Here is an 18,027-nt window from a genome sequence, read left to right as displayed (position 1 = left end):
TCCAAAAAAAAAAGAAATGTATATATATGTTTCATATATATTGCAACTATGTGATTTTCATATATATATGAAAAGAGAATTGTATGTATCATATATATGTAAAAACAATTGTATTTCTCAACCGCATAGTTGCCAACTATATGGACCTTATCTATTCTGATCAGTGTAATTCCGAAAAGTCTGATTTGTCCAGCATATCATAAAACAAATACCATTAACATTTATACAGATTTATAACAGCGTTTACCTGTAGGAAGATACTGTTAATGCTAAAAGTCCTTTCTTATCCTTTGTAAGATGGAGCAACAGTAGATGGGACATGGGTGATGGGGCTAGAAACTAAGTTCAGGTTCTGTATCTGGAAACACTGAATCATTAAAGCAGACTACTTTACCTTCCCACCTCTTAGTCCCTCTATGTATTGAAATTACCTACTGATAATACCAAGAACAAATTAAAGGTGAATGTTATCATTCTTTTTAGGGGAAGATTATTAGTTGGTACTTTTGTGGCTCTTTCTTTCAACCTGTTCACGATGCTTTCTATTCGGAATAAACCTTTTGCTTATGTCTCAGAAGGTATGTTTTTTATTTACTATTAATATAAAAATCCAACTAATCTCTTATAAAAACAAGTCTTTTGTTTGTTTCATTCACTCAAATCAATGAGGAAGTATATTCTGAAGAGAAGAGAGAACTAGCCCAAATGTTCTCAAGTCTTTTTTAAGTGGAAAATTATAAAACAAAATCTCATTAGTTCAAGCTTTAAAATAACAAATTATTTTGAAACAGGCAGGAGTGACCTGTAAATTAAATCATATGATGATGAAAAATTACATTTACCAAATAATGTGAGATTTTAAATGTGTAATCTATCTAAGAAAAGTCTATTGTAAGCATTTTAGAAGTCTCAGTATACTTAGAATAGTTGATATGCTAATTGAAAATAGTTGTATTTTGTTAATAAAGTAAGTTCCCAGGAACTTCTCTTTGGCAGTGGTGGATGGGCATACATATTTGCAAGTAGCCAAACTTTATTTCTTTTGAAATATTCTTTTATTTTGAAGTGTTTACAACTTCAGACTGATTTTTCACTTTTGCAGTCTAAATTATTGGCATTTTTCAACAATTTCAGTGCTTTGGAATCCCACTAACACACAAAAGAGTTAGCCACTAAGAGATGGAGAAGTGAGGTGAAAACAGAAGTGGGATGTTTGCACAGACCCACACTTTGAAGTATAGAGAAGCACAGATAGGTGTGGATCTTTTTAGATCTCACTCTAGGACAGTCAAGAGAAGAAAGTTTTCTGAAATGCCCATTCAAGTTTAAACAACTTCATGAATGTTATGAAGATAAGTTGTGTTTGTATGAGTTAAAGAATTACTGCATGAATTAGAAAAATAAATAATGTTACTTATGATCACCTGAATTTCTTGAAAAAAATTCATAATTTATAAAATACTATAACACTTACTCTAGAAATTTTTAAGATGGTGCAGAGATTTAGAAACACTATTTCTCTGTAAAGATCAGGAAGACATAAGAAGGAAATAAGACTACTGATAATCTTATGACCCACAGATAATATGTTAACATTTCTATGTTATTCCTTTCACTTTTTTGTATGCACACGTACATATAATTTTATGTGCTTACTTAGAATTGTATATATTACAATTTTATGCCTGGCTTTTGTTTTTTGTTTTTTTTTTTTTTGAAACGTAGTCTCACTGTCTTGCCCAGGCAGGAGTGCAGTGACACAATCTTAGCTCACTGCAACCTCTGCCTCCTTGGTTCAAGGAGTTACAGGCGTGTGCCACCATGCCTGGCTGATTTTTGTATTTTTAGTAGAGACGGGGTTTCCCCATGTTGGCCAGGCGGGTCTCAAACTCCTGACCTCAGGTGATCTGTCCACCCTGGCCTCCCAAAGTGCCGGGATTACAGGTATGAACCACTGCGTCCGGCCATGTCTGGCTTTTTTGTTAGCATTATGTCTTCAGTATTGCTTCTCATTAAATACTCTTTGAATGTAAATGATTTTTTAATGCTTGCATAGTATTCTGTTATGAATATTTTAAAATATTTTATACATTTCCAACTTTTCCTTTTATAAATAACTCTATAATCAGCCTCTTTAGATCAACTTTGTCTGCATTTTTTATTCTTTCTGTAGGATAAATTCCCTGAGAAGGAATTATTTACTGGATTAAAAATACAGTATTTTTTAAAGGCTTTGTTGTATATTGCCAAATTTATTTCCAGAAAAGTTATCTAGTTTATATCTTTATTTATTTTATTTTATTTTATTTTATTATTATTTTTTATAGAGACAAAGTCTCCCTGTGTTATCCAGGCTGGTCTCAAACTCCTGGGCTCAAGCAGTCGTCTCACATCAGCCTCCCAAAGTGCTGGGACTACAGACGTGAGCCACTGCTCTCAGCCTACTGTATATTTTCATTAGCTGGAAATGAAGGTTCCCAGAAACATCAAGATTTGTGACATTAGCTGGGCTTGGTAGCATGTGCCTGTAGTCCCAGCTACTCAGGAGGCTGAGGTGATTGTATTGCTTGAGCTCAGGAGTTTGAGTCCAGCCTGGGAAACATAGCAAGACTCTGGCTTTAAAAATAATGAAGTCTGGGTGTGGTGACTCACGCCTGTAATCCCAGCAGTTTGGGAGACCAAAGCAGGCGGATCACAAGGTCAGCAGTTCGAGACCAGCCTGGCCAACATGGCAAAACCCTGTCTACTAAAAAATGATAAAAATTAGCCAGGCATGGTGGCAGGCACCTGTGATCCCAGGTACTCGAGAGGCTGAGGCAGGAGAATCCCTTTAACCTGGTAGGTGGAGGTTGCAGTGAGCCGAGATCACGTCATTGCACTTCTGCCTGAGTGACAACTGAAACTCCATCTCAAAAAAAAAGAAAAAGAAAAAAGATTTGTGAAATTACTTGAAATTTAAGTGGAAAATAATATTACGTACTTTCTATATGCCAAGCATGGCTAAATACGTAGAATAGCCCATTTAATTCTAGCCATATGAAGTAAATACTTTTATTATGCCCATTTTACACTAAGGCACTGAGAGATTAAATTACTTACCCAGTGCTACACATCTAGTTAAAGGCAGAGCTATGATTTAAAGCCAGATATTCTGACATCTTACTTAACTGCTCAACTATTTTTCTTTTGCATAAGTCTTGCCAATCTTTTTTACATGATGGTACACATTTTAAAAATGGATATTTCTGTAGCACTCTGGGATAAATGGAGGAGGATTCTTGAGCCTAGACACAGGCTACTTGTCCAAGAATAGTAACTGACAGGTATCTTTGTAGGTATCCAGGTCCTTACCTGGCTTTTTTGAGAGTTGAGGGAAGTAATTTGTACGTCATTTGAATATCCCTTATCTGAAATGCTTGGGGCCAGAAGTGTTTCACATTTTAGGTTGTCTTAGATTTTGGAGTCTTTGAATTATATATATGGGTTGAGCATCCCAAACCTGAAAATTCAAAATTCAAAATATTCCTATGAGCATTTCCTTTGAGTATCATGTTGGTGCTCAAAGTTGTGGATTTTTGGTTTTCAGATTTGGGATACTCAGCCTATACCTATGGCCCATTCCCAGCACACTGGTTAGGAAGCTCTGCTTAAAAGTATAAAGAACCGCCGGGCACGGTGGCTCACACCTGTAATCCCAGCACTTTGGGAGGCCGAGGCAGACGGATCACCTGAGGTCAGGAGTTCAAGACCAGCCTGACCAACATAGTGAAACCCAGGTCTGGAGTTCAAGAGCAGCCTGACCAACATGGTGAAACCCCATCTCTACTAAAAATACAAAATTAGCCAGGTGTGGTGGCATGCACCTGCAATCCCAGCCACATGGGAGGCTGAGGCAGGACAATTGCTTGAACGCAGGAGAGGGAGGTTACAGTGAGCCGAGGTGGCACCCCTGCACTCCAGCCTGGACAAAAAGAGTAAAACTCCATCTCAAAAGAAAAAGTATAAAGAATCTTTAAAACTTTAATAGTAACAATGACATATCTAAGTTCACTAATTCCTTCAGGTCAACTGTATATTGTATAATAGTTGAAACTGCTTTTGACTTAGTGGCATAAGGGCATAAAAGAGGAAACATTTATAGATTTGAGGAGTAGCATGTTCTTTTGTAATGGTATTCAATCACTGCCAAATTTATTTTTTAAAATTAAAGAACTCAAATATTTCGGATAGTGGTTTATTTTCTTCTATATAGATAATTTAAGTATTTTCTTCTTAAAGCTGCTAGTACGAGCTGGCTTCAAGAGCATGTTGCAGATCTTAGTCGAAGGTAAGATGTTACGGAGTTTCATGATATGCATAATTTAAAGGAATACACAAGAAATGCATCTATCATGGGAACTTAAATTATTCATTGCTGAGGTTACTACATGAATCACACAGATCAGATTGTTATTCTCCTTTTACTTTTTAATTGACGATACAAAAGAGAACTTTATAAGTGAAAGGGCTTTGTTCACAAATCCTTTTTGCTTTCTTTAAGAAGTACACTATGTGGTACCAAAATACAAATTATCTTTACAAGGTTGTCACCAGTTTTATGTGAGTTCTGCTAATGGATACTCTTTCTGTTTGTTTTTTCTTAGCTTGTGTGGAATTATTCCAGGACTTAGCAGTATCTTCCTTCCCCGAATGAATCCATTTGTTTTGATTGATCTTGCTGGAGCATTTGCTCTTTGCATTACATATATGCTCATTGAAATTAAGTGAGTATTTTTTATTGTTGTCAAGTATGTTTTGATTTCTGGGGCCTTAATTTTAAGAGCATCAGCAGGATGGATAGTGGTCAAGCTTCTAGCAGTTTTGCTTATGACCTGTGTAACTTAGATCACGTCTTTTCCTTAGGTGTCTTCATCTGAAAACTTAAGGGGCTTGGGTTCAATAAGTATTTCTTACCACAGTATATAAAGCAGACGGGAAAACAATTTAAATTGCCTACTGCTGACCTGATGAGTAAAACAGAAAAGAGAACAGTAAGAAAGAGATCTGAACCACAGCTGCTATTGCTGAGAGAGGGAGGAGAAGAGGACGTAGGTGTGAAACAATTTTTTAAAAATAAAGCCTTTTAGGAAATAGGCTTTACAGCTGCTTTAAGCTTAACATGTTATAGCATATGATTCTTTGGCTACCCACCTTTTAAATATTAGTCTTTACTAGAATTTGTCCTTCTTCTTCTTGCTGTTTTGTGTATTTTCCTTTAAAATCACATGCAAGTATTTGTTTTTGTTTGCTACTTCTGTGGGATTCCCAGATTTTTATTTCTAGCCCACATCTCTATTGAATTACAAAAGACGTGTCTTCCTGACTTCTGTATGTGTCTACTTTAACTGAACCTATTTTCCCTTAACTCCGAAACTGTTTTTTCTTGTATCTCCCATCTCAGTGAATGGGAGATAAAGAAAAATACTGTCATTTATGCCAATGCATTCTTATTTTAAATTGCATTAAAATAGACATAACATAGAGTTGTTTTTTTCCTGAGATGGAGTTTCGCTCTTGGTGCCCAGGCTGGAGTGCATGATCTCGGCTCACTGCAACCTCCGCCTCCCGAGTTCAAGCAATTCTCCTGCCTCAGCCTCCCGAGTAGCTGGGATTACAGACGCCTGGCATCACACCCGGCTAATTTTGTATTTTTAATAGAGATGGGGTTTTGCCATGTTGGCCAGGCTAGTCTTGAACTCCTGACCTCAGGTGATCCACCTGCCATGGTGGCTCATGCCTATAATCCCAACATAGAGTTTTTTATTTACATTGAGTGTACAATTTAGTGATGTTACATGCAACCATTACCACCATCCATCTCCAGAACCTTTTTCCTCCTTCCTTCCTTAAACTCCATGCTCATTAAACAGCTTTCCTTTTCTTCCTCCTCACAGCACCTGGAAACCACCATTCTACTTTCTGTCTTTAGGAATTTGACTTCTCTAAGTACTTCATAGAAATGAAATCATATAATATTTGTTCTTTTGTGTCTGCCTCTTTCACTTAGCATAATGTCCTCAATGTTCATCTATGTTGTAACGTGTCAGAATTTCGTTCTTTTTTAACGCTGAGTCACATTCCAGTGCATAATGGGTAAACAACGCATTTTGTTTACCCATTTATCTATCAATGGATATTTGAATTGGTTCCATTTCTTTCACTATTGTGAATAATGCCACTGTGAACCCGAATGTACAAATACCTGAGTCCTTCCTTTTAATTCTTGTGGGTATATACCCAGAAGTGAAATTACTGGGTCATATGATATGATAATTCTGTATTTATCTAATTTATTTAATTTTTTATTTTTGTGGGCACATAGTAGGTATATATATTTATGGGGTACATGAGTTATTTTGATACAGGCATACAGTGCATAATAATCACATCAGGATAAATGGGGTATCCATCACCTCAAGGATTTATTTTTTCTTTGTATTATAATCTAATTATGCTCTTGTTTATTTTTAAATGTACAATAAATTATTGTTGACTGTAGTAACGCTGTTTTATTATCAAATAGTAGATTTTATTTATTCTAACTATATTTTTGTATCCGTTAACCATCCCCCCACATCCCCCTAATATTTTAGTTTTTTGAAGAACTCCAGTGCATCCTTAAATATCCACTTTTCCTCCCTCCTCCCCTCTCACCACTCCCCAAGCCATTTCTAATTCATCTCCAAGCCTTGTGTAATTGTTTATTAATATTTATTTATTTGGCTGGGTGCGATGGCTCACACCTGTAGTCCCAGCAGTTTGGGAAGCCGAGGCGGCCAGGTCACCTGAGGTCAGGAGTTCAAGACCAGCCTGGCCAACATGGCAAAACCCTGTCTCTGCTAAAAATGCAAAAATTAGCTGGGCATGGTGATGCACACCTGTAATCCCAACCACCTGGGAGGCTGTGGCAGGAGAATCGCTTGAACCCAGGAGGTGGAGGTTATATATATATATGAGACATATATATATAATATATATCATGATATTATATATCATCATATATTATATCATGATATAATTATGATATATAATATAATATATCATGATATATAATATATCATGATATATTATCAACATATATAATATATAATATTATCATATATATAATATAATTATATTACACAGAGTCCTGTGTAATCAGGCTCCTACCAACCTTACTAACCATCTATGTATTCCTGACCATTTGTGGTTTTATTGCTGGGTGATGGTTTTCATGCCCCTGCACATGCTGCTTTCACTTGCTCATCTTTGAAGTCTCTGCCCAAATGTCACCTTCTCTTTTTATATTTGGCCTTTCTGGATTATCCCCACCCCAGTAGCCTTGTCACTCAATCTTTGGTGCAGCCATGGTACACTGTAGACATTTCTGCCTTAGTGCCCGAAGTGCTTCATTATGTTTTCCACATGTGTATCTCCTATTATTTCTAGGGCAAGGATTGTGTCTCATTCACATTTCTATTCCCAGCATGTGGGGAAAAGTAGAAAAGAGTGCACAATCAGCTTTTAATTATTGGCATTTTGGTCTGTATTGTTGGTAGAACTTCAGCCAGTTTGAATTGTTGATGTTGGCTACAGTGTTACCATAAAAAATTTCTGGAGAATCTTACCTGGTGAAATTCCTGGGGAATTTGAACTTTTATTGGAAATAATTATTGCTCACTGGAAAATTGATATAATTACTTATATATTTCATTAGTCTTTCTGTATCAAAAATTACTAGTTGAGTGACACACGGCCAAGGCCGAGCGGCCGCCCTGCCCCTGCTTCCTTTCATGTTTTTTCTGCCTGTAGGTGGTTGTAGCCACTGTATCCGGAGGGAGGCAGCAGTGGCCAGTAATGCCTGGGAAACTCCTCTGGGGGTACATTATGGAACTGGAAGCACCCTTGGAGGAGTCCGAGAGCCAGAAGAAGGAGAGGCAAAAGGGCGTTCTGGATATCACAATTTCAGATAATGGATTATGGACCTGTACTTCCTTTATATGGTTGTTACGAAGATTGAAACAAGATACGCTGAAAGCACATTACATAGTGCTGGAGTGACAGAAGGAAGTCAAGGCACCATTATGACTCAGATGAGAAATCAGGAACAAGAGAAAATGGTGTTACAGATTACCTGGATGCTCCCAAGATGAAAAAAACTAAAATGAAAGAGAAGCTAAATGGAGATACTGAAGGAGGATTTAATAGACTTTCAGATGAATTCTTTAAATCTCGTAAGTCAGTAAGAAAAGATCTACCGAATGGAGATATTGATGAATGTGAAAAAAAAAGCAAGTATCATCCTTAGATAGTTCTACTCATAAATCAAGTGATAATAAACTAGAGGAGACCTTAACACGTGAGCAGAAAGAAGGAGCCTCTCCAATTTTCCTATTTCTGAAGAGAGTGTAAAACTTCTGAAAGGTCAAAGTTCTGAATAGGAAACATCTCTCTTTCCTATTCTAGTTAAGACTTTTGGTCCTGTATATGAAGGAAAAGATTTAATAGCTCAAGCACGGACGGGAACAGGAAAGAAAGACATTCTCTTTTGCCATCCCTTTGATTGAAAGACTCCAGAGAAATCAAGAAACAGTTTTTTGTTTGTTTGTTTGTTTTTTGAGATGGAGTCTTGCTCTGTCACCCAGGCTGGAGTGCAGTGGCGTGATCTGGGCTCACTGCAAGCTCCACCTTCTGGGTTCACACCATTCTCCTGCCTCAGCCTCCCGAGTAGCTGGGACGACAGGTGCCTGCCACTGTGCCCGACTAATTTTTTTTTGTATTTTTAGTAGAGACGGGGTTCCACCATGTTAGCCAGGATGGTCTCGATCTCCTGACCTCGTGATCCGCCCATCTTGGCTTCCCAAAGTGCTGGGATTACAAGCGTGAGCCACTGCGCCCAGCTCCGATTGGATCTTTCTAAACTGTGCCACGTTGTGCTTGATAAGTGGATCAAATGTTAGATTTAGGTTTTGCTGAACAAGTTGAAGATATTATTCATGAATCCTACAAAACTGATTCTGAAGACAATCCTCAGACTTTACTTTTTTCTGCAGCTTGCCGACAGTGAGTATACAAAGTTGCAAAAAAATGCATGAAATCCAGATACGAACAGGTTGACCTTGTTAGAAAAATGACTCAAAAGGCTGCAGCTACTGTGGAACATTTGGCCATCCAGTGTCATTGCTCTCAGAGGCCAGCAGTTATTGGAGATGTCCTTCAAGTCTGCAGTGGGTCTGAAGGGAGGGCTATTATTTTCTGTGAGACCAAGAGGAATGTAACTGAAATGGCCATGAATCCACACATAAAACAGAATGCCCAGTGTTTACATGGGGACATTGCACAGTCACAAAGAGAAATTACACTAAAAGGCTTCAGAGAAGGTAGTTTTAAAGTTTTGGTGGCAACCAATGTGGCTGCCCGTGGTTTGGACATTCCTGAAGTTGACCTGGTGATTCAAAGTTCTTCTCAGAATATTGAGTCCTATATCCATCATTCTGGACGCACAGGTAGAGCTGGACGGACAGGGATTTGTATTTGTTTTTATCAACCAAGAGAAAGAGGTCAACTAAGATATGTGGAACAAAAAGCAGGAATTACTTTTAAATGTGTAGCTGTTCCTTCTACAATTTATTTAGTTAAGTCTAAAAGCATGGATGCCATAAGCTCTCTGGCTTCCTTTTTTTATGCTGCTGTTGATTTTTTCCAACCATCAGCTCAGATACTAATAGAAGAGAAAGGGGCAGTGGATGCCTTGGCTGCAGCTTTGGCCCACATTTCTGGTGCATCAAGCTTTGAACCACGATCTTTGATCACCTCTGATAAGGGATTTGTGGCCATGAATCTGGAAAGCCTAGAGGAAATACAAGATGTCAGCTGTGCTTGAAAAGAACTTAACAGAAAGCTGAGTAGTAATGCAGTGTCTCAGATTACCAGAATGTGCCTCCTGAAAGGAAATGTGGGTGTTTGCTTTAGTGTTCCTACAACTAAGTCAGAAAGGTTACAGGCAGAGTGGCATGATTCCGACTGGATACTCTCAGTGCCAGCCAAATTACCTGAAATTGAAGATTATTATGATGGAAACACATCCTCTAATTCCAGACAGAGGAGTTGCTGGTCAAATGGCCAGTCGGGCTGGTCAAGTGGTTGATCTGGCAGCCGGTCAGGTAGACAGAATGGACAAAGGAGTCGCTCAGGAAGTCGACAAGGTGGTAAAAGATGAAGTGGGAATAGAAATCGATCAAGAAGTGGGAGCTACAAACAGAGTTTTCACTATTTGATGGTTAATCTACCAGTATGAGCTTGCCTATTTCTGCCTAATCGTGTACATTATCCACCAAAAATTAGGTCATCATAGTTGAGGTATGTGTCTACTATTTGCAAAGAAATTGGTCATATTTTTTTAAAAAGTATTTCACAAGAATGGTTGTAAACAAATCTACTTATCCAGTTATACCTTTGAATTAAAAAACCTCCTTTTATTGTCTCTTTAAAAAAAAAAATTACCAGTTGAAGTTTTTTGTCTGTCTCAAGCAAAAAAATATATTTCAGCTCTTTCTAGTTGACAGGTAGTTTGACAAAAAAATGCATAATGGAGAAATGTCCACATTTTTTTCATCATACCTCTTCCTACTAATTAATATAATTATTAGTTATTTTTCCACTAAACTTTGACAGGAAAGAATTCTAAAAACTGGAGTTTTTTTCTTTGAAATGTTTCTTTGCGAGTAGTAGCCAATTGTGGTAAAATTGTGTCCTGTTGGTTTAGATAATTAATGTTCAGGAGATTTAGTTGTAATATGCTCAGTGAGATATAAATTTAAAATGTAAAATTGTTTTTTTCTTTTAGTAATTATTTTGCCGTAGACACTGCCTCTGCTATAGCCATTGCCTTGATGACATTTGGCACTATGTATCCCATGAGTGTGTACAGTGGGAAAGTCTTACTCCAGGTAAGGTTCTTCTTCCAATGTACATGCTTAATGTTAGCCATGTTCTTCTACCAGATTAAAAAGTTGCATGTGTTCTTCTACCAGATTGTGAAATTTTTATTTTTTAATTTAATTTAATTTATTATTATTTTTTTTTTTTTAAGAGACAGGGCCTCGCTCTGTCATCTAGACTGGAGTACAGTGGTGGGATCTCGGCTCACTGCTGCCTTGACCTCCCAGGCTCAGAGGACCATCCCACCTCAGTCTCCTGAGTAGCTAGGACTGCAGGTACACACCACCACACCCAGCTAATTTTTAAAAATTTTTGTAGGGATGAGCTCTCACTATGTTGCCCAGGCTAATCTCAAACTCCTGGGCTCAAATGATCCTCTTGCCATGGCCTCCCAAAGTGTTGGGACTATAGGTGAGAGCCATTGTGCCCAGCCATACTTTTTAATTACAAAAAGTTTTTTGGCCGGGCGAGGTGGCTCACGCCTATAATCCCAGCACTTTGGGAGGCCAAGGTGCGCGGATCACAAGGTCAGGAGTTCAAGACCAGCCTGGCCAACATGGTGAAACCCTGTCTCTACTAAAAAAATACAAAAATTAGCCAGGCATGGTGGTATGCACCTGTAATCCCAGCTACTCAGGAGGCTGAGGCAGGAGAATTGCTTGAACCCAGGAGGCGGAGGTTGCAGTGAGCTGACATTATACCACTGCACTCCACCCTGGGCGACACAGCAAGACTCCATCTCAGAAAAACAAAACAAAATGTTTTGTTAATGCCCTCCCTTTAACAGTACAGATTGTGAAATTTTTAGTTACTGGAAGCTCCTGCTAGAAATGAAGTCAAACAATAATCTCTGAAATTCATATAGTAAGAACTTGATGAAAGTCCATTAGCCCATAAAATAGGCACAAATCCTCCTGTATTTATAATGTGACAAAATCATAAATTTAAAATTATTATTATGTTTCAAGTGAAAACAATGTTACTTAAAATTTTTTTTTTTTGAGACGGAGTCTCTGTTGCACAGGCTGGAGTGCAGTGGCGCTAAACTCAGGTCACGGCAACCTCCACCTCCTGGGTTCAAGCGATTCTCCTCCCTCAGCGTGCCAAGTAGCTGGGACTACAGCCACGTGCCACCACACATGGCTAGAATTTTTGTATTTTTAGTAGAGTTGGGGTTTCACTACATTGGCCAGGATGGTCTCAAATTCCTGACCTCAGGTGAGCCACCCACCTTGAACCTCCCAAAGTGCTGAGATTATAGGCATGAGCCACTGCACCCAGCCTGAAATTTTTTTTAGATATTTATTTTCCCTCAGTAATGTGCTCTGGTTTTTGTGTAATCTGGTTATGACTGTTTTATTATTTCCTGCCACTGAGTTAGTGAGACTTTAAAATTTCAAACTTAAAATTTTAAATGACACATTGCTACTTACTGAAACAATAGGAACACCCTGAATAGAAAGGCAGTTTCCCAGGGCTAGATGTGCATGTAAGCACTGTGGTTACTTCTGTCTTACCCTTATGCCTTTTCCAAAACTTAAGGCAGTAGCTCCATCTCCGGAAACAATAAAAACAATAAGATAATAGTTGCATAGTGCTATGCCCTATACAAAATACTACCTTTCTAACCATTTCCCAAAGATTTTTTTGTTGGTTGGTTAAGTGTTATTTATCTTTTTATCTTGTCTTCAAGATAGAAAAACAGGTATGGGCCAGTGGATGACATTGCTCCACTAGTGGGGCCAGTTGAAACCTCTCTTCTCTAATGATAGGACACCTGTCAAAGCAAAGGCTGGCTTAAAATCCTTTTGGGGAGCGGGTTCAGGACCATTGTTGGCAAACTTTTTTCCTCCCGCCGTTATTCATATTTTATTGTATTTTTCCCCAGACAACACCACCGCATGTTATTGGTCAGTTGGACAAACTCATCAGAGAGGTAAGATGGAATAGTAAATAAAATCATTTTATTTTATATCGGAAATTGAAAAGGTGGATACTTTTAATACTTTATTCACCTCTACCTAGAATTTTATTTTAGGGAAGTTCGTGTTCTTCACAGTAACATACTAGGAGCCATAATATAGTGGCAAACAGAAAAATATGAAGAATTAAAAATTGTTCAATTTGGAAATCAAATTCACTTGAAGTAAATGTGGAAGGTAATGGCCTAACGACCAACCTATTATAAATGCTGTGATTTTTATTTATTCTATTTAGTTATTTAGTTATTTGTTTTGAGACGGAGTCTTGCTCTGTCACCAGGCTGGAGTGCAGTGGCACGATCTCAGCTCACTGCAACCTTCGCCTCCCAGGCTCAAGCGATTCTCCTTCCTCAACCTCCAGAGTAGCTGAGACTACTGGCATGTGCCACCATGCCCAGCTAACTTTTTTTTTTTTTTTTGAAACAGAATCGCCGGGCGCGGTGGCTCAAGCCTGTAATCCCAGCACTTTGGGAGGCCGAGACGGGCGGATCACGAGGTCAGGAGATCGAGACCATCCTGGCTAACACGGTGAAACCCCGTCTCTACTAAAAATACAAAAAACTAGCCGGGCGAGGTGGCGGGCGCCTGTAGTCCCAGCTACTCGGGAGGCTGAGGCAGGAGAATGGCGTAAACCCAGGAGGCGGAGCTTGCAGTGAGCTGAGATCCGGCCACTGCACTCCAGCCTGGGCGACACAGCGAGACTCCATCTCAAAAAAAAAAAAAAGAAACAGAATCTCGCTCTGTCGCCCAGGCTGGAGTGCAGTGGTGCTGTCTTGGCTCACTGCAACCTCCGTCTCCCAGGTTCAAGTGATTCTCCTGCCTCAGCCTCGTGAGTTGCTGGGACTAGAAGTGCATGCCACCACACCCAGCTAATTTTCGTATTTTTAATAGAGACAGGGTTTCACTGTGTTCAGGCTGGTCTTGAACTCCTTACCTCGTGATCTGCCCGCCTCGGCCTCCCAAAGTGCTGGGATTACAGGCGTGAGCCACTGCGCCTGGGGTAACTTTTGTATTTTTTTTTTTTTTTTTTTTTTTTGAGATGGAGTCTCGCTCTGTCGCCCAGGCTGGAGTGCAGTGGCACAATCTTGGCTCACTGCAATCTCCGCCTCCCAGGTTCAAGTGATTCTCCTGTCTCAGCCTCCTGAGCAGCTGAGATTACAGGTGCCCACCACCATGCCTGGCTAATTTTTGTATTTTTAGTAGAGACAGGGTTTCACCATCTTGGCGAGGCTGGTCTTGAACCCCCGACTTTGTGATCCACCCACCTCAACCTCCCAAAGTGCTGGGGTCACAGGCATGAGCCACAGTGCCTGGCCTAACTTTTGTATTTTTAGTAGAGACAGGGTTTCACCATGTTAGACAGGATGGTCTTGATCTCTTGACCTCATGATCCACCCGCCTCAGCCTCCCAAAGTGCTGGGAATACAGGCGTGAGCCACTGTGCCCAGCCTGTTTTTTTGGTTTTTTTTTTTTTGAGACTGAGTCTTGCTCTATCACCCAGGGTGGAATGCAGTGGCATGATCTCAGTTCACTGCAACCTCCTGGGTTCAAGCAATTCTCTTCCTGGGTTCAAGCGATTCTCCTACTTCAACCTACTGAGTAGCTGGGATTACAGGCTCTCACCACCACGCCTGGCTAATTTCTGTATTTTTAGTAGAGATGAGGTTTCACCATGTTGGCCAGGCTGATCTCGAACTCCTGACCTCAAGTGATCCACCCCTCTTGACCTCCCAAAATGCTGGGATTACAGGCGTGAGCCACCGTGCCCAGCCTTTGGTTGTTTTTTAAAATAGATATATATAAAAAGAGATGGGTCTCACTATATTGCCCAGGCTGGTCTTGAACTCCTGCCCTGAAGCCGTCCTCCCATCTTGGCCTTCCAAAGTGCTGGGATTACAGGCATGAGCCACTGTGCCCAGTCAAATGCTGTGATTTTTTTTTTTTTTTTTTTAGGGGGTACAGAGTCTTGCTCTGTCGCCCAGTCTGGAGTGCAGTGCCATGTTCTCTGCTCCCCACCAGCTAATTGTTGTACTTTTTTAGTAGAGACAGGGTTTCACCATGTTGGCCTGGCTGGTCTGGAACTCCTGGCCTCAAGTGATCTGCCCACCTCAACCTCCCAAAGTGCTGGAATTACAGACATGAGCCACCGTGCCCAGCCTAGACTTTCTTTTAAGTTGTTATAAATTTCCACCTACTTACTAATGAAGAAATAAAATAATGAACTATTTTGATGTTGAAACTATTTTAAACCTTTGATTGTCAGTGTCACAGAGGCCACTTTTACCAGTATAACTGGGTACTACTCTCAACTAGTGAAGCCTGGCCTTGGGTATGTGTCCTGTGCCACTGTACCAGTGAGCTACACGCAATATATCTGGCCTTGGAATTTCTTCTAGACTCACATCCAAACAACATCCTGTGTTGTGCAGAGCTTTGTTATAAGGGAATTCAGAGAAAGAAGTGATTGAGAAAACAAAAAAATTAAGTAAAAAATCTGATACCACAAAGTGCTAGATATAAATATATTCCATATTGATAAAATGAAAAGAACCATACACTGTTGCATAAATTGGTGGGGGTAGGGGTTTAAAACTGAGCAGTGGAGACCTGATTCTAAAAGAATTGGGGCAAACAAGAAACTAGGAAAGCAAGGTCTTGGGTCAGTATGGAACAAACAGGAATGGTATCTTGAGTGGTCTGAAACTTCTCTTAGCTAATGAGTGTCCTCGTGCAGGATTTGGCTATGCCTAAGTCCATAATGTGACTAAACTGCGTTGGATATGTTAAGTACAGACAACTCTGATCACCTCTTTCTGTTTTTGGTTAGGTATCTACCTTGGATGGAGTTTTAGAAGTCCGAAATGAACATTTTTGGACCCTAGGTTTTGGCTCATTGGTATGTTCGTTTACATATGACTTTAGTTATAATTTAAAATAGTCTTCCAGTTTTAAAACTGAAAAAAAGTATTTCTTTAAAATTTTCTGGAGCCTTTGGATTCCTAGTTATGTTAAGCAGAGTCTAAAATGTACATGAATTCAATTACCTAATTGAGGGATTTTTTGTTGTTTAGAGACAGGGTCTCACTCTGTTGCCCAGGCTGGTCTCGAACTCCTTGCCTCAAGCAGTCCTCCCGCCTTAACCTCCCAAAGTGTTGGGATTACAGACGTGTAATCCCAACAATAGAAGAATGTTTTTATTTTTTTTCCTTCAAACATGTTAATGGTAATAATACAAGAGTGTCCAGATAAGATAAATTTTTAGTCAGTGTAATTCCCAAATAAAATGTTTTTAAAAATTAGAAGTGCAATTGCTTTCTTTTTTAACTGCAGTTCTCATTTTGGAGAGTTTGCTGAATATTTTGGAGAACTGCAATAACACAACTTGCTTCAGCATAAAATTTCGTATTTTCTAATTCAGTTTGAACCTCAATACCAGAGAGACGTTTTTATGACACGGTTAGGAATGATGAGGAAAATACAGAAAACGTAAAGCACTGTAATCTTATCTAAAGAAAACTGCTGTTGATATTTTGGTGTTTATACATTTATTTTCCTTAGAAAATGAGATCATGGAGTGGGCGCGGCTCATGCCTATAATACCAGCACTTTGGGAGGCCAAGGTGGGCAGATCACCTGAGGTCGGGAGTTCGAGACCAGCTTGGCCAACATGGTGAAACCCCGTCTCTACTAAAAATACAAAATTAGCTGGGCATGGTGGTGTGGCACGCGCCTGTAATTCCAGCTACTCAGGAGGCTGAGGCAGGAGAGGCGGAGGTTGCAGTGAGCCAAGATCACGCCATTGCACTCCAGCCTGGGTGACAGAGTGAGACTCTGTCTCTAAAAAAAACAGGAAATGAGATCATGCTGTTTTATAATTAGCTCTTTTCATTTAATTAATTTATCATGAACTGTTTTCTATGTCATTAAATACTCTTCTACAGTATCATTTAAAAAAAATAGGATTTGATTTTTCTAATATAGCACAAATTTATAGATAAGCAGATCAAAGCTGGTCCAGCAGGTCAGTGATGTTACCCACTTTGCAGTGTTTAGTTTCAGGCTATGCTTTTGTAGTGGGAAAATGGTTTCTTCACCTTCACTTTCCCCAGCTCTTTCCCTCTCTCATTATTTTGGATGTCTAAAATTTATTAGAAGAAAAACTCGAGACTGTAACATCCCCTCCCTCCTTACTGGGAAGGTGCCAAGTGACCAAAGTGTCAAGAGACCAAAGAATGACTTGGACAGGTTCAGCATGGCCAGTAGGTGAGTTTATTAGGACTTACCTACGGGGCACTCCTGGGAAGTAGCAGGACAGCTTTAGAAATCTACCCACCTCCCATTTCTAAGCTGCTTTTAAGCTAATTTGCTCGCTCTTTGCCTACTGTATGTATGTAATGAGACTGTTTTCCTCGGTAGGGTCTCAGATGCTCTCTAAAAGCTTTGGTTCTCAGGGTCGCTTGCTCCTCGACTGGGCACCATGGCTTTGGCTCACTGCCTGGCCTTCAGAGTTCAGGCATCGGACATACACCCTCCAATTACCTGGTGGGGGACCCATCACACTATACTTCTCTAGTAAATTCTTTAGAAGGGGCCATTGGGAACAATATTCTCTAAATTCTTGAATGTTGAAAGCAGCTTGTAGACATTATAATTAAAAATTAGTTTGACTGGATATAAACTCTTCAGTACACATTTGCTTCAAGTTTCTTAAAAATACATTATCCCTTTTACTTCTGGCATGAAGCATTTCTGAGACAATGCCTAATAATAGTCTATTTTTCCTTTTATATGTGACTTGATCTTTTTGCCTGGATGCCCAAAAGATTTTTTTTTAAGTTCAGTACCTTTACCAGACTACGTCTTGGCATTGGTCATTCCGCATCAGTTATTTCAGGTATGCAGTGCACCCTTTCTTCTTTTTTTTTTTTTTTTTTTTTGAGATGGAGTCTCGCTCTGTCGCCCAGGTGGGAGTGCCGTGGTGCAATCTCAGCTCACTGCAGCCTCTGCCTCCTGAGTTCAAGCGATTCTTCTGCCTCAGCCTCCTGAGTAGCTGGGATTACAGGTGCACACCACCACACCCAGCTAA

At 39.6% G+C, this 18,027-nt stretch overlaps 3 protein-coding genes across 4 annotated transcripts in view; 2 read left to right on the top strand and 1 right to left on the bottom strand.

Annotated features, from left to right (window-relative positions):
• The window catches only part of DPY30 (dpy-30 histone methyltransferase complex regulatory subunit), a 937,477-nt gene that overhangs the window by 180,985 nt on the left and 738,465 nt on the right, over positions 1 to 18,027 (bottom strand). The window lies entirely within an intron of this gene.
• The window catches only part of SLC30A6 (solute carrier family 30 member 6), a 59,279-nt gene that overhangs the window by 28,339 nt on the left and 12,913 nt on the right, over positions 1 to 18,027 (top strand). For both annotated transcript variants that reach the window (XM_050754142.1, XM_050754143.1), the window contains 6 exons: positions 484 to 578; positions 4,279 to 4,327; positions 4,644 to 4,763; positions 10,865 to 10,967; positions 12,848 to 12,895; positions 15,769 to 15,837. In XM_050754142.1, coding sequence (XP_050610099.1) covers positions 484 to 578; positions 4,279 to 4,327; positions 4,644 to 4,763; positions 10,865 to 10,967; positions 12,848 to 12,895; positions 15,769 to 15,837 — 484 coding nt within the window. The remainder of the gene's footprint in view (positions 1 to 483; positions 579 to 4,278; positions 4,328 to 4,643; positions 4,764 to 10,864; positions 10,968 to 12,847; positions 12,896 to 15,768; positions 15,838 to 18,027) is intronic.
• Positions 7,982 to 10,801, top strand: LOC126933898 (ATP-dependent RNA helicase DDX50-like). The gene has a single exon (XM_050754162.1). The coding sequence runs from the start codon at positions 9,110 to 9,112 to the stop codon at positions 9,899 to 9,901; it is 792 nt and encodes a 263-aa protein (XP_050610119.1). The 5' UTR covers positions 7,982 to 9,109; the 3' UTR covers positions 9,902 to 10,801.

This window comes from Macaca thibetana, chromosome 13, assembly GCF_024542745.1.
Source record: "Macaca thibetana thibetana isolate TM-01 chromosome 13, ASM2454274v1, whole genome shotgun sequence".
NCBI classification, from domain to species: Eukaryota; Metazoa; Chordata; class Mammalia; order Primates; family Cercopithecidae; genus Macaca; species Macaca thibetana.
This window is presented reverse-complemented; position numbering and strand designations above follow the sequence as displayed.

Excerpts from the sequence above, each read along its gene's own strand:
- LOC126933898 (XM_050754162.1), top strand. The coding sequence starts at position 9,110 with ATGAAATCCAGATACGAACAGGTTGACCTTGTTAGAAAAATGACTCAA.